General features: G+C 41.7%; 1 protein-coding gene across 5 annotated transcripts in view; it reads left to right on the forward strand.

Annotated features, from left to right (window-relative positions):
- The window catches only part of FRAS1 (Fraser extracellular matrix complex subunit 1), a 477,046-nt gene extending 466,485 nt beyond the window's left edge, over positions 1–10,561 (forward strand). For all 5 annotated transcript variants that reach the window (XM_054554107.2, XM_054554103.2, XM_054554105.2 and 2 more), the window contains 4 exons: positions 729–895; positions 3,283–3,488; positions 5,580–5,726; positions 6,816–10,561. In XM_054554107.2, the coding sequence (XP_054410082.1) occupies positions 729–895; positions 3,283–3,488; positions 5,580–5,726; positions 6,816–7,409 (1,114 nt within the window). In that variant the 3' untranslated portion in view covers positions 7,410–10,561. The remainder of the gene's footprint in view (positions 1–728; positions 896–3,282; positions 3,489–5,579; positions 5,727–6,815) is intronic.
- The last annotated feature ends 3,149 nt before the right edge of the window (positions 10,562–13,710 follow it).

Here is a 13,710-nt window from a genome sequence, read left to right on the forward strand (position 1 = left end):
GAAGAGCATACTGAGTTTGGGTTATCTGACAGCCATGTAGAGCTACCATTTGACAGCCAGATACATGTTTCTGGAGCTTAGAGGAGAAATCTGGATTAGATAGTTAAATTTGGCATTACTACCTTTGAGATAGCAAATGCACTCAGTGACAAGGCTGAGATCATCTTGGGTGAAGTTATTGAGGGAGAACAATAAGGGTCCCAGAACTGATCCTTGGGGAGCGCTTATCTGCCAGAAGGAGACACGGAAGGAAGGGGCTCAGGAAGAAGGCTGGGGAGGTAGGCACACCGAGCAAGGCAAGAGAGTATCGCCTAGCAAGTCCTGAAAGTGGGACATGCGATAAATAAAGTTTTGATCAGGTCGAAAGAGTCAAAGCCTCAGAGCATGCAGCTCTGGGAAGAAATCTAGCTGGGCTCCAAAGCAGGGAGCACTTTAGAAGTCAAAGAGCAATTTTGGGAGCACCCAGAGTGAAAGGGCCAAAAAAAGCAAAGGATACCAAAGAGCCTAAAGACTAATTATTTTTTAAGACTAATTATTTCTGTTCAAAAGAAATAACTACCAAATAAAGTCCTTTTACCTTACACATCCCTTTATTCAGTGAATATTTAGTGCCCACAACAAAGCTCTGTGCACAATCTTGTGGAGGGTGGGGAAGGGAGGGTGACTCAAATGACATATGCAAAGCTGACCCTGCTCTCAAAGAGCTCTTTGTTTCTCCTTGCATTTAGATTCCTGATACCCATTGCATTCCAGCAGACCAACCGCCCTGTGCCAGTTGTGTATTCACTTAACACTGAATTTCAGCTCTGCAATAATGAGAAGGTGTTCCTAATGGATCCCAATACATCTGATATGTCACTGGCAGAAATGGATTACAAAGGAGCCTTTTCAAAAGGTGAGTTGCTTCCTCCACCTGCAGAAGGAGGCTCTGCCTGGATATGAGAAGCTTTTGGTAAGTCACCGGACTGGCATCTCTGCTCATAAGCTCTCAGTCAGCACCCCAGTAAAGATCCCCCAGGGTTGGTTCCAGGACAGCCAGGATTGAATCTAGGTACAGGCCCATTTCATGCTGCTTCGAAATCAAATCACACACTTGGCACTGTAATGATTGGCAGTGTGATGCCATGGAAAAGCATTGGTCTGAGTAGTAAGAAGACTGGTGTTTCCGACCAGATTCTAGCACATTGTCTAACTCTGGGTCAGTTATTTCCTCAAATCCCATTGCCTCTCAGTCTCAAAAGGATGCCAAACATGTGTGTTCTCCATCATGCTTTCTCTGCTGAAAATGGCTCACTTCACGGTCACTTCTCTATCTGTTTTCCACAGGCTGGATTCTATCCTATCTTTCTCTTGTCAATGACACCAAATTGATGTATTCTGGCAGTTTTTTCCTGTTGGGTTTCCTTTGCATCAGCCTCACCCAACACCATCTTGCCTCTCAGATGACTCCTTCTCACTCTCCTGTCCCTAGCCTCCATCCCCTGCCCCTTCCGTGTTAGTGTCCCCAGATTCCATGCTTGGCTCAGTCTATTCCTACTCTGAGTGCTGCCTCTGGTCATCTCCATGGCTTGGGCCATCCCTTTACTCTGAACTTCTTACACTCCTACTGTTCTGTGGCCATTCCATAGGATTTGACCTCATCCTGGATCTCTCTGAGCTTCATTTCTATGTTTCCACATGCAGATATGAAACTACCGAAGCTCTCCAAGGAGCATGTCTTTCAGACACCTAGAGCTGCCCAAGTCTGGACTTGTCTCCTTCCAAGCATGCTACTCCCACATCTGCTACCCTACTGACTGCATCACCATCCTCTATGTGCCCCAGCCAAAAATCTCAGGGTTATCCTCAACTTCCCCTTCCTACATCCTACGTCCCATCTATCATTAAGATGAGTGGAGTCTGACTCCTAGACATTTCTTGAGTTCATCCTCTTGCCTCACAGCTATATTTTAGGTGCCTGTCTCTCACTAGAGGATTAAAATAGCCCCTACCAGGTCTCTGTGACTTAAGTCTCTTTGTCCTTGACCCATTCGCCATGTTTCTAAGGCCCAAGTGTGTTATTACCTTTCTGCTTAAAACCTTCCAGTGTTTCTTGTTACTTATATATTCAAGTCCAGCCTCCTCAGCACGGTTTGTCTATCTCCCCAGGAGCCTCTCCTGCCAGAGCTTCTACACACCCTCCACTCTTGTCACACTGACTTACTTAGCACCACATAGTAAACGTTTGGGATGAGCATTTGGAATTAGCCAGATTTGTGCTAATTCCAAAATCCTCCTCCCACTACATCATTGCTGTGGAACCTTGGATAAGTTACTTAAAAATGGGAATAATAATTGAAGCTATATTTTGGGCTCTTGGGAGGATTAAGTAAGTTAGTTGCATGTAAAGAGCTTGGTGCCATAGCCGACACATAGGAAACAGCCTACACCAGGGCTTACATTCTTGAAGCATTCAGTATTTTGTACATGGATTTTTTTTTTTTTTTTGGCCTAGAATGTTCTCTCCTGCCTCTCGCTCCCACCCCAAATGCACTGTCTGACAAACGCCTACTTGTGTTTCAGGATAGTGCTCGAATATCATGTCTCTTGAAACCCTCCATACCATTCCCTAGGCAGACTTCTGTACCTGGTTTCATGCTCTCTTAACATGACATACCTTCCTCTATTGTGGAATGTAACAGTATAGCATTTGGGTGATTAATAAAGTATTGTGGTGGTTTGGTTTGAGAGCGTAGTACCTTGACTTGGAATCCCACCCTCACCGTTTGCTTGCTTTGTGACCTTCAGCAAATCACTTAGCCCCACTCAGTGCCTCAAGTTTCTCATCTGCAAAATTGTGAACACTACATGAGTTATTACATGAGAGGACTTGGTACAGTACCTGGCAAATAATATGAGTTTGATAAATGTGAGCTATTTTAATCAATCACTGTGCGTTTGTTTCCATCCTCTCAACTGCATCTCACATACCTTGGTATCCCCCGTGCATAACAGAATACTTTGCTTCCCTTAAATGCTTAATTAATGCTTATTGAAAAAAAGAAGCCATAAATGTTCCCAACAAGAAAACTCTGAGAAAACTCAGAGAAAAAAAGAAAATAAGAATAAAAAAGAAGCAATAAATGAATGAATGAGTATTTTAGGGGCACATGGAATCATGGAGCTCTTCATAGAAAAGTGCTTTTCACTCTAAGGGAGCATATTTAACCCCTTTCAACCCTTGACATTTGTTTTTCTTTCATCTTAAAGTCTGACCTAATTAATGCCTTTCGATTTTTTCAGGTCAAATCCTTTATGGCCGAGTACTTTGGAATCCAGAACAAAATCTTAATTCTGCTTACAAACTCCAGCTGGAGAAAGTCTATCTTTGTACGGGCAAGGATGGCTATGTGCCTTTCTTTGATCCCACGGGGACCATCTACAATGAAGGGCCCCAGTATGGATGCATTCAGCCAAACAAACACCTAAAACACAGATTCCTGCTGTTGGTATGCTAAATTCTCACTATTAGTGTTAAAGAGCAGACACTTGAGCAGATTTCCTCAGCTATGACTTCTGCCTAAAGTAGATAGAGCTCACTCTTGATATTTCCTACTCTATATATGTTTGTGTTGTTGTTTCTTTCAGATCAGCTAAATACTAGTACATAGGTGGTGGTTACGGTGAATAACAAGACAAGCTTCTATTGACGTCCTTGGAAAAGGAAACTCTAGGCCAATGTTTCTCAGAGTATGGTTCAGAGACCTGGAGTGTCCCTATACTCTTTCAGGGAGTCTACAGAGTCAAAATTACTTTCAAAATAATATGATGATGACTCTTTTTTTTTCACACTTATTCCCTCATGAGTTTAGAGAGTTTAAAAAGTTTATCAATAAAATTTCAGATTCCACATTGTAACGAATCTTTAAAAAATAACCACTCACCAAGTCTTGATTTAGTATCAAAAAAGAGGCAGGGCATGGTGGCTCCTGCCTGTAATCCCAACATTTTGGGATGCTGAGGTGGGAGAATCACTTAAGCTTAGGAGTTTGAGATGAGCCTGAGAAACATAAGGAGGCCCCATATCTACAAAAAAAGATTTGAAAATTAGCTGGGCTTGGTGACATGCACTTGTAGTCACAGCTACTTGGGAGGCTGAGGTGAGAAAATCACTTGAGACTGGGAGGTCAAGGATGCAGTGAGCCAAGATTGCACCACTGCACTCCAGCCTGGGCAACAGAGCGAGACCCTTTCTCAAAGAAAAAAAGGGAAAAAAAAGCCATAATTATTTGAAAAAGCTATTAACTACATAGCTTTATGAGGCCAGATTTTCTTCATACACTTTAGACAAAACAGCATATCACAGCTGATGGAATTCAGAAGCAGTTATGAGAATCCAGTTTTTTCCCTGAGATTACAAAAATGTAAAACATTGCCAGCTCTCTTTATTGGGGAAGGGAATGAATTTGGGTATTTTCACGAAAAAATATCTTACTTAAGTTAACACGTAATGAGTTTCTTACTGTCAGTTTAAAATGAATTAATAAGTAAATGCTTAAAATTTTTTCAGGTTTAATTTTTAACTGAGTAAATGTTGATGGATATAAGTCATATAAACAGAAACTCTCTGGGGTCCTTGATTTGTAAGTGTGTAAAGGGTCCTGAGACCAAATAACTTGAGAATTATTGGGCTAGAATATCCCACTTTTTGCATTTTGAGATCACAAAAGCCACCACATGTCCTTTTTGAAAAGGACGGTGGGTTCCCAGAGTTAGTGTATTTGTCTGTTCTCACACTGCTAACGACATGCCTGTAACTGCGTAATTTATAAAGGGAAGAGGTTTCATTGACTTACAGTTCAGTATGGCTGGGGAGGCCTCTTACAGTCATAGCGGAAGGGGAAGCAAATACGTCCTTCTTCACATGGCGGCAGCAAGAAGTGCCGAACAAAGGGGAAAAAGCCTCTTAAAAAACCATCAGCGGGCCGGGTGCGGTGGCTCAAGCCTGTAATCCCAGCACTTTGGGAGGCCAAGGTGGGCGGATCACGAGGCCAGGACATTGAGACCATCCTGGCTAACACAGTGAAACTCCGTCTTTACTAAAAATACAAAAAAATTAGCCGGGTGTGGTGGCGGGCGCCTGTAGTCCCAGCTACTCCGGAGGCTGAGGCAGGAGAATGGCATGAACCCAGGAGGCGGAGCTTGCAGTGACCCGAGATCGTGCCACTGCACTCCAGCCTGGGCAACAGAGCAAGACTCCGTCTAAAAAAAAAAAAACCATCAGATCTCATGAGAACTCACTCACTATCACAAGAACATTATAGAGGTAACTGTCCCCATGATTCAGTTACTTCCTATTGGTTCCCTCCCATGACACATGGGGATTATGGGAACTATAATTCAAGATAAGATTTGGTGGGGACACAGCCAAACCATATCAGGCAGCCACTGACTTATGGAGAGGGCTTCACAGCACATACTCTCCCAACCCAACCTAAAGCCAGGAGTGATGAGTACTTTTCTCCTTCCAGTCACTGCCACCTACCAATATAGTGGAACCATCTTTCTAAATCTTGCATTTTTTTTTTCTGAAATCCTAGGACCGCAATCAGCCAGAGGTAACTGATAAGTACTTCCATGATGTGCCTTTTGAGGCTCACTTTGCCTCCGAGTTGCCTGATTTCCATGTGATCAGTAGCATGCCAGGTGTGGATGGATTTACTCTAAAAGTAGATGCACTCTATAAGGTGAGTTTGGTGAGAAGAACAGAAGCTTAAGACCAAGTCTACTCTAAAGCTTGAAAAAAAAAAAAAGGAGGAGGACTGCAACATCTCTGGATTCTTCATCATTCTGCCATTCTTGCTGGCAGATCTTTTCTTATTATTGTTAAGCTTATCACCCACCCAAAATTTTCACATGTATCCCCAGTAGACCAAAACAATGATACAATGATTGACTTTGCATATAGTCACTTGTCATTGTGCACATCATGGCTGCATGTGACACTCCAGTTTTTCCTAACTTCTTTTATATTGCATCCCTTTTTGGTTCTATGTTAGCCCAGCTGATTTTCATGGACATATGAAAAACATTTAAAAAATCATAATACAATACAGCAATTTAGAATAGCAAGAATTACTATTTGATAAACACAAATACCTTAAGTCTTAGCAATGAACATGAACTTTCAAGATCAAATTTCACTTTTTTTGTCTCTAAATATTAATCTATGACCCTTCAGAACTATTATCATGCTTCAGAAGTTATTTCAAAACCATGAAGCATTTTAATGGAGGAAGATGAGGGGGAGATAAAATACTTGATGATATAGCCTGATCGAGAAAGTGTTTAGAAAATGTTTGTCACGTATCTGTGTATTATGCACAGAGTATATGTTTAGTGAATATTTTGTTGAATGACTCCATTTTCACTGAACTTCACCAATAAATAGTAAATTGGCATAACACATAATTGAAGGTCACTGTAAATAAATGTGGTTTTTATGCTATTATTTCACTGCTATCAATAAAGACAGAAAAATATAAGCATTCAGTTAGCTAAAGAGACCATGAAAGATAATTTCTTAGGCTATTCCACATACACATAGGGAAACAAAAAAGAATCCGAATAGCTGACTCAAGATCATCTTAATTTGGAAATAAAATAGAACCTATATTTGGTTCAGTTCTCTATGTATTAGTAGACACCAACCATTGCTCATGCTTTTCTGGAAATCAGTTATCTATCAAGGCATATAGTGGCAATTATCCTTCCATTTCCTTTCTTCAGAGGTGGTCTGTGGGCAACAACAACTTGTTCGGTTTGTCCCCCTGCAGGTGGAAGCAGGACACCAGTGGTATCTCCAGGTCATCTACATCATTGGCCCTGACACCATCTCAGGGCCACGGGTCCAGCGCTCTCTCACAGCTCCACTCAGACGCAACCGAAGGGACCTGGTGGAGCCCAATGGCCAGCTGACCCTTGATGATTCCCTCATCTATGACAATGAAGGAGACCAAGTCAAGAATGGCACCAATATGAAGTCCCTGAATCTGGAGATGCAAGAGCCGGCGGTAGCTGCGTCCCTGTCACAGACTGGGGCGTCCATTGGCAGCGCCCTGGCTGCAATCATGCTTCTACTTCTGGTGTTTTTGGTGGCTTGTTTTATCAATAGGAAATGCCAGAAACAGAGGAAGAAGCAGCCCGCAGAAGACATTTTGGAAGAATATCCTCTGAATACCAAGGTAGAAGTGCCCAAGAGGCACCCGGACCGGGTGGAGAAGAATGTGAATAGACAGTACTGCACTGTGCGGAACGTCAACATCCTGAGCGAGCCTGAGGCGGCTTACACGTTCAAAGGTGCTAAAGTCAAAAGACTGAATCTAGAAGTCAGAGTTCACAACAATTTACAAGATGGAACAGAAGTTTAATGGAGGAGACCTATGTGTATTTTTTTCTAAAATCATTTTTATAAAATGGGGGGAATACTGGTATTTTTATAATCTCGCAGATAAAAAAGGGAAAACTATAGCTTTGAGTGGCAGACAGCACACATAACATGCATCAACTCACAACTGAGCTACCTCATTCAACAAAGAACCACTGAGACCCCCAGAGTATTACAGTTATTTCCGTAGATCCCTTTAATAGTGTCAACAACTGTACACAGCTTCTTCTGTAAGGCTGGTCTTAGAAAACAAGTACTTTAGTATCAGGACAGGAGTTGAACAATTAGGTTAGCAGATGGAGATGAGAGGACTGGGTAGTGTACCATGGCAGATCTCAGAGAGAAGAAGTAGGTACGGGGACTTTAGTACCCTCCCCCAGCCCCAGGTTTCTCCTGCAGGGCTTTTCCTGAGCCCCCAGACAGCAGAGTATGAACTGCTGACACCCAGATTCCATTAAAAATTCTGCTAATCGACACAACACATATATTTGCTCATGATTTTCACTTGACAGCGTATGCTCCTTGGCCTCTAATTGTACTTTGCTTTTCCAGAGCCCTTTTTACCTGGGGATTTCAATGTGCTTAAGTAAAATCCTCTGAAAACCACGGGAGCCTCCGCCTCCTCAGCCACAGAGAACTCCCTCCTACAAAGGGGGAGACTGAAACCCGAGTTAAGGAGGGGCCTGGCAGGCATATCAGAGCACATTAGTGATGCCCTTCACCCCAGGGAGGTGTCTTTGTTCCCAACTAGTTTACGTGGCACTGAGACATCCCTCCCTGACCAAGGATTCTGCAAAACAGGATCAACGTACTATGGCCTTTTAATTCAACATTGCCATAAATGCTTTAAAGAAAACCCACCACACTTTCCTGCTACTCCAGTCTTTGCCCGTTCCTGTAACAGACAATCCCATGTGCTTTGCTAGGTATGGGTTTTTATTCTGTTAGTGCTTTGGGAAAGTAAGTGATTCATTTGAATAAGGCAAATTAGGAGAAAGCCCAGGTTGGGGTGAAATCAGACTTAACAGATACATGCTGATTCTCCTTGCTGTGTGTGACACAGCAGACAGAGGCACTGTTCCTGGTGCAGTATTTCAGGGATTTCTCTTTGAGGGGTTCTTTTCTGGTAGCTCAGGCAATTATTTTTACCATCAGCACATGACAAGACCATGAACACATGGCTCTAAAATAATTTAGTGTTCAAGCATCAGCTTAACTATTTTGTGTAGGCTACACACAGCTTGCTTTTATTTCTCTTCTGTTTCTGCCTTATTGGCGGAAACATAAGCATGCATGCCATGTTGTTTTGAATTGGAGGCACAATTTCATTGTTCGAGAGTAAAAGACATGTCCTCTTCTGATGCATGGCACACCATAGTCACCAAGCAAATAACAGAGCCTTCACATTGTGTAATCTTTGTATGAGAATGACTCAAGCTCTTTGAGAACATTCCAAACTAGTAACATTTCGCTACTAAAAGCTAGAAAGGATGAACTGTGAAAGGTTCCAGGCAGCTCTGTGAGACTCCAAGCTCCTTGAAAGTAGGACCTTTGTGAGCCGCGCCTTTCATTCTTCAACAGTGCCTTGCATGTAACAAGCACTCCGGAAATGTTTGTTGAATGAATGAATGAATAGTGTCATGGGTGAATGATAGGGGAGTAAATTTAGGAAGGGGAAGTGAGAGAGTGTGGTGGCAATATCACAAGAGAGGAGAGAGGAAAACAACTATCTTCGCTACTTGGATTATGAGATAACCTTTTCTTGGAGGAAAGAAACACGGCTTTACAAAGGCATGACTCTGGTGGTGGTCCTAAGGAAGCATGAGCAGAAAATTCATAATAATGTATCAGCAGGAGATGAGACTATGAATTGGCATCCAGAACAGGAGATTTAGGCAAAATCTAATTTAGCATTCTGAGATAAATGTCAGGTTTTCAGGAGAGAATGAGTTGGGGTGAGCCCAGAGTCTGAAACTCCTGACTGGTCAGGTGCTACTTAAGACCAGCTTGGGTAATTCAGGGCAGAACTCCTGTATCAGCCTCATGGATACCCAGAATTGGTATCTCATGGCTGGAGAGCTGATCAGCCAGGCACAGAATCTCCAGAACAACCTAGAGAGCTAATGCTAATTTGTAGAGTGAATTTCCATTTGGCCTATTATTTGTAACTGTGTAACTGCTCCAAGTGCCAGAATGCTTACACGTTAAAGCAGCACCTTTCCATTTGCCCACATATTCTTCTTGCACACCCTTCCATTACTGCTGAATAGGACACTGCATGGGAAGAGTGCAGAGGTGGGAATGAAGCTAGAGTGGGAAGGACTAAAGACTGATCCCCAGAGTGCTCCCAGCAACCGCCACGTACAAGGTCTGAAATGACAAGGGCAAGAGTGAGATAGGAAATTGTGTGTGAAAGGAAAGCCCTTGCAGTATTTCTGCCTCCCTTTCTTTCTGCCTTTCACCCCACTAAATGTACGTTATTGAATGCCAGTACTTCTCTAGTGGATGCACACTTGTTAAATAGTGTTAAGAGATGTGGAGATGAGATATACCCCTTTGATGTAGAATTATTCATTTGGTTTGTTTCATACTTCATTATAGGAATCAAGTAATTTGGTGACTAATGTGGATTATATTTCAGTCAAAACTCTGCTTTCAATTTCTCTGATTTGCTCACTAATGCCTTGTGTGTGTTTTACTAACCTTTTATATCTTGCCTTCAAGTGAGAAGGAACAAACAACTCTCAGTGGTTACTACTTGCTTTTATATGCTGGCTGTGAAGGTTAAAAGAAAGAATGGTCTGTACCATTTTTTCTGCCTTGCTGCCCTTTTATTGTACCCCAGGCCTCCTAGAGGACTCCTGCAGATTCTATTGTTGGGTGGGAAATAGTGTTGGAATGTGTTTGCACAGTCTTATGATATTCAGTCTCAGTCTGCTATAGGTATTTGTTATTCTTGGATACTACACACCTGCTCAGACTGAGTAAACATTTGTGGTGCTGTCAACCTGATTTCTTGACTCTCAAATGATTTTTGTATTTCCAATATGAATTTATGTGTTATGAATTTCTCATTTCTCCAATAGTATATGCCACTATATAAATTTGTATTAATAAATGACAGTCTGGTTGGTTTTTTGTTTGTTTTCCTATGTTCTTTTTAGATTATATCTCTTATTAATATAGACATTGCCATTAAGATGGCAAAATTCATTCTAAAATTTGAAGCAGTCTTTTGGAGAAAACCCTTCTAATGAGGGTGAATCTGAGACACTCATTAACTGTGTTCAGAGTAAGATGCTGAATAAATTATATGTTCCCAGATTATCATAGGTCTTTGGCAATCAGTGAAATTCTGAGACAAAGAGGAGTAATTAAAATTTCCATGTGCCATATAATAAGATGATTTTTGTATTTATTATCAAAACTTCTAAAAAGACATGATATAGTATGAGGGTGGCTTATGTCCTTCTGTGCACATGCAAATATTTGAGCATCCATCACTGACCCTGGGAAAGACCAAAGCTCCAAACAAGAGTTTATAGACTCATGAAGGGAAAAATCAGAGTCAAAATGGAGCTGTACCCAGCTGGTCTTTGCATTCTGCAAGTCTGTGCGTTTGTATGCCTTTCCCTTCTGATAAAACAAATAACTGCCAATAAAAGTGACCAGCAGGGCTCTGTTGGCACGTTTGCAAACTCAGCAAGACTTGAGAACACATGTTTATAGAAAATCTGTGGAAGGGATGCCACAACCAATCCTGGAAGTTGCTGAGATGCTGCCAGGAGCTTAATGTAAACTTCCAACCCTCACAATTTCCTGTGATTATCTGTTGCCTTAGAGCAGACTCTCTGCCCTGGAATTCACTTCTCTAGAGTGCAGAGAAGCTGTACCAGAAATTAATCTAAGAATTGTTAGGATTGTCTATAAAAATGCTTCTGAGACTGGAAATGTCATGGCCATAAAATTTAGGGATCTTGAGGAATAGTGGCAGAAAATGAGTTCCCATTTAGAATTTAAAATGCCTCACAGACTGCTTTTGAAGAAATGTACTGGGAGTGGTGGAAGGAGACTATATTTGGAATATGTTATTAAGTTCAACTACATGAAATTGATGATTTGATAGGTTAAAAATAGTCCAATATCAATAGTTTTGTATGTCTCAACCTAATATTAAGATACCACAATATGTAATAGAGATTCTGTCCCCAAATGAGCCACAGAGAACTCTTAGCTAGAACCCTGTGCGCTGAGAGTAGCTAATGCCCTGGGACTGTTACAGGGACTATATCAAATGATATATTGGGCATATCTGGCAATGCTCCAATCAAGAACAATGATTCCCTTATATTCTGTACCTCATTCAGTCTTCATAACAACCCCGTAAGACATAGTTGTCCTAGATAATTTCCTTTGAAAGTTTCATATGAATTTCAGAATTTCAAATCTTTGAAGGCCTTCACAAGCACAACTTGATGTGGCTTTAAAATGGTCCCAGCTCCTATAACCTAAATTTAATGCTTGTCATGAAAAATTACATCACTTGATTAATACAACAAAATAGACCTATGCTGCAACCCTCTCTAAAAAAGCTAGCAGAATTTTATCCCTAGGCTCATTTTGGTTTAAGGCCAAGTTCCAAGACTACTCAGCAAGTTATAAAAGTTATTAGACTTTCGGCCTATGGGATAATTTTCATAAATTGTTAAAAACTAGTATCAAGATATCTCAGTTCCAAGACTACTCAGCAAGTTATAGAAGTTATTAGAATTTCAGTCTCTGGAATAATTTTCATAAATTGTTAAAAACTAGCATCAAGATATCTCCCTTAAACATCCCACTAAGGAATGTTTTTAAAATGAACCAGTGCTGGATACTAGCAACTCCCAAGAGTCCCTCTGTGGCTGATTCTGTTTGCTGCACACTGAATCTGCCCCGCCCTGTGCTCTGGGAAACCAACTTTTCATCAACTGCTTCTTCAAGGCTCCTTTGCCTCTCGCTTCTGGTTGAGGTTGTCCAAGTGGAACCACTGATGAGAGAGAAGATGATGTGTGTTTAGCCTCCTCCCTGCTTCCTTCTGCCTTGTGATTCTGGGGTGGCTGCATCCCTCCCTGGCCACAGGTGTCACGGGTTCTGATGAAACCCCTTCCCTCCCTTGCCCATGCAAGGCTAGTCATGATTTCATCCTGTCCTTAGTCCTTGGAGACTATGTCATCCCTGTGGATACCTAACCGAACTCTGCCCATGAGTTTGTAAATAGCTCCTTTATTTGACTCTTTATTCAGACCCTTTAAGTACGCTGTCTTTCTGTTCAAACTCTTATTCAGTCCTTAAATTCAGTGCCATTTGGTTCCACTTCTCTAATGTAAATCAAAATTAAATACTTGAACTCAAATCTTGTCTCAGTTTTAAATTTGCTTGTTATTGTAAAGAGTGATGTGCTGATAAATGCTTCACAACGGACCTTGGGGGTAAAGGGAGGCTCCATTTACAGTATTTCCTGGTTTTTGTGTTGTATATACTCCCACTATGGCTGAATACAACCCATTAGCATAATATCACTGAATGTGGACTTGGGAAGAGATGCACAGTAGTACAACTTTATGCACTATTTTTCTTTTCTTTTTTTTGAGTCGGAGTTTCACTCTTGTTGCCCAGGCTGGAGTACAATGGCACCATCTCGGCTCACTGCAACCTCCGCGTCCCAGGTTCAGGCGATTCTCCTGCCTCAGCCTTCCCGAGTAGCTGGGATTACAGACATGTGCCACCATGCCCGGCTAAATTATTATTATTATTTTTTCTTTCTGTTTTTTTTTTTTTTTTTTTTTTTTTTTTTTTTTGAGACGGAGTCTCGCTCTGTCGCCCAGGCTGGAGTGCAGTGGCGCAATCTCGGCTCACTGCAAGCTCCGCCTCCTGGGTTCACGCCATTCTCCTGCCTCAGCCTCCTGAGTAGCTGGGACTACAGGCGCCTGCCACCACGTCCAGCTGATTTTTTGTATTTTTAGTGGAAACAGGGTTTCACCGTGTTAGCCAGGATGGTCTTGATCTCCTGACCTCGTGATCTGCCCACCTTGGCCTCCCAAAGTGCTGGGATTACAGGCGTGAGCCACTGCGCCTGGCTTATGCCCTATTTTCACCACATGGATGCAATAAACACAACCCGGAAAGCATCGATAATAATAAAATGTAGTGAAATAATTAGGAAGTGGTTAATTTTGAGTACCTATTACCTTTTTTTTTAACGTAATTTATTCAATTGTATTTATTTAACTTGTAATAATGTC

The sequence above is a fragment of the Pongo abelii genome, chromosome 3 (genome assembly GCF_028885655.2).
Source record: "Pongo abelii isolate AG06213 chromosome 3, NHGRI_mPonAbe1-v2.0_pri, whole genome shotgun sequence".
NCBI lineage: Eukaryota > Metazoa > Chordata > Mammalia > Primates > Hominidae > Pongo > Pongo abelii.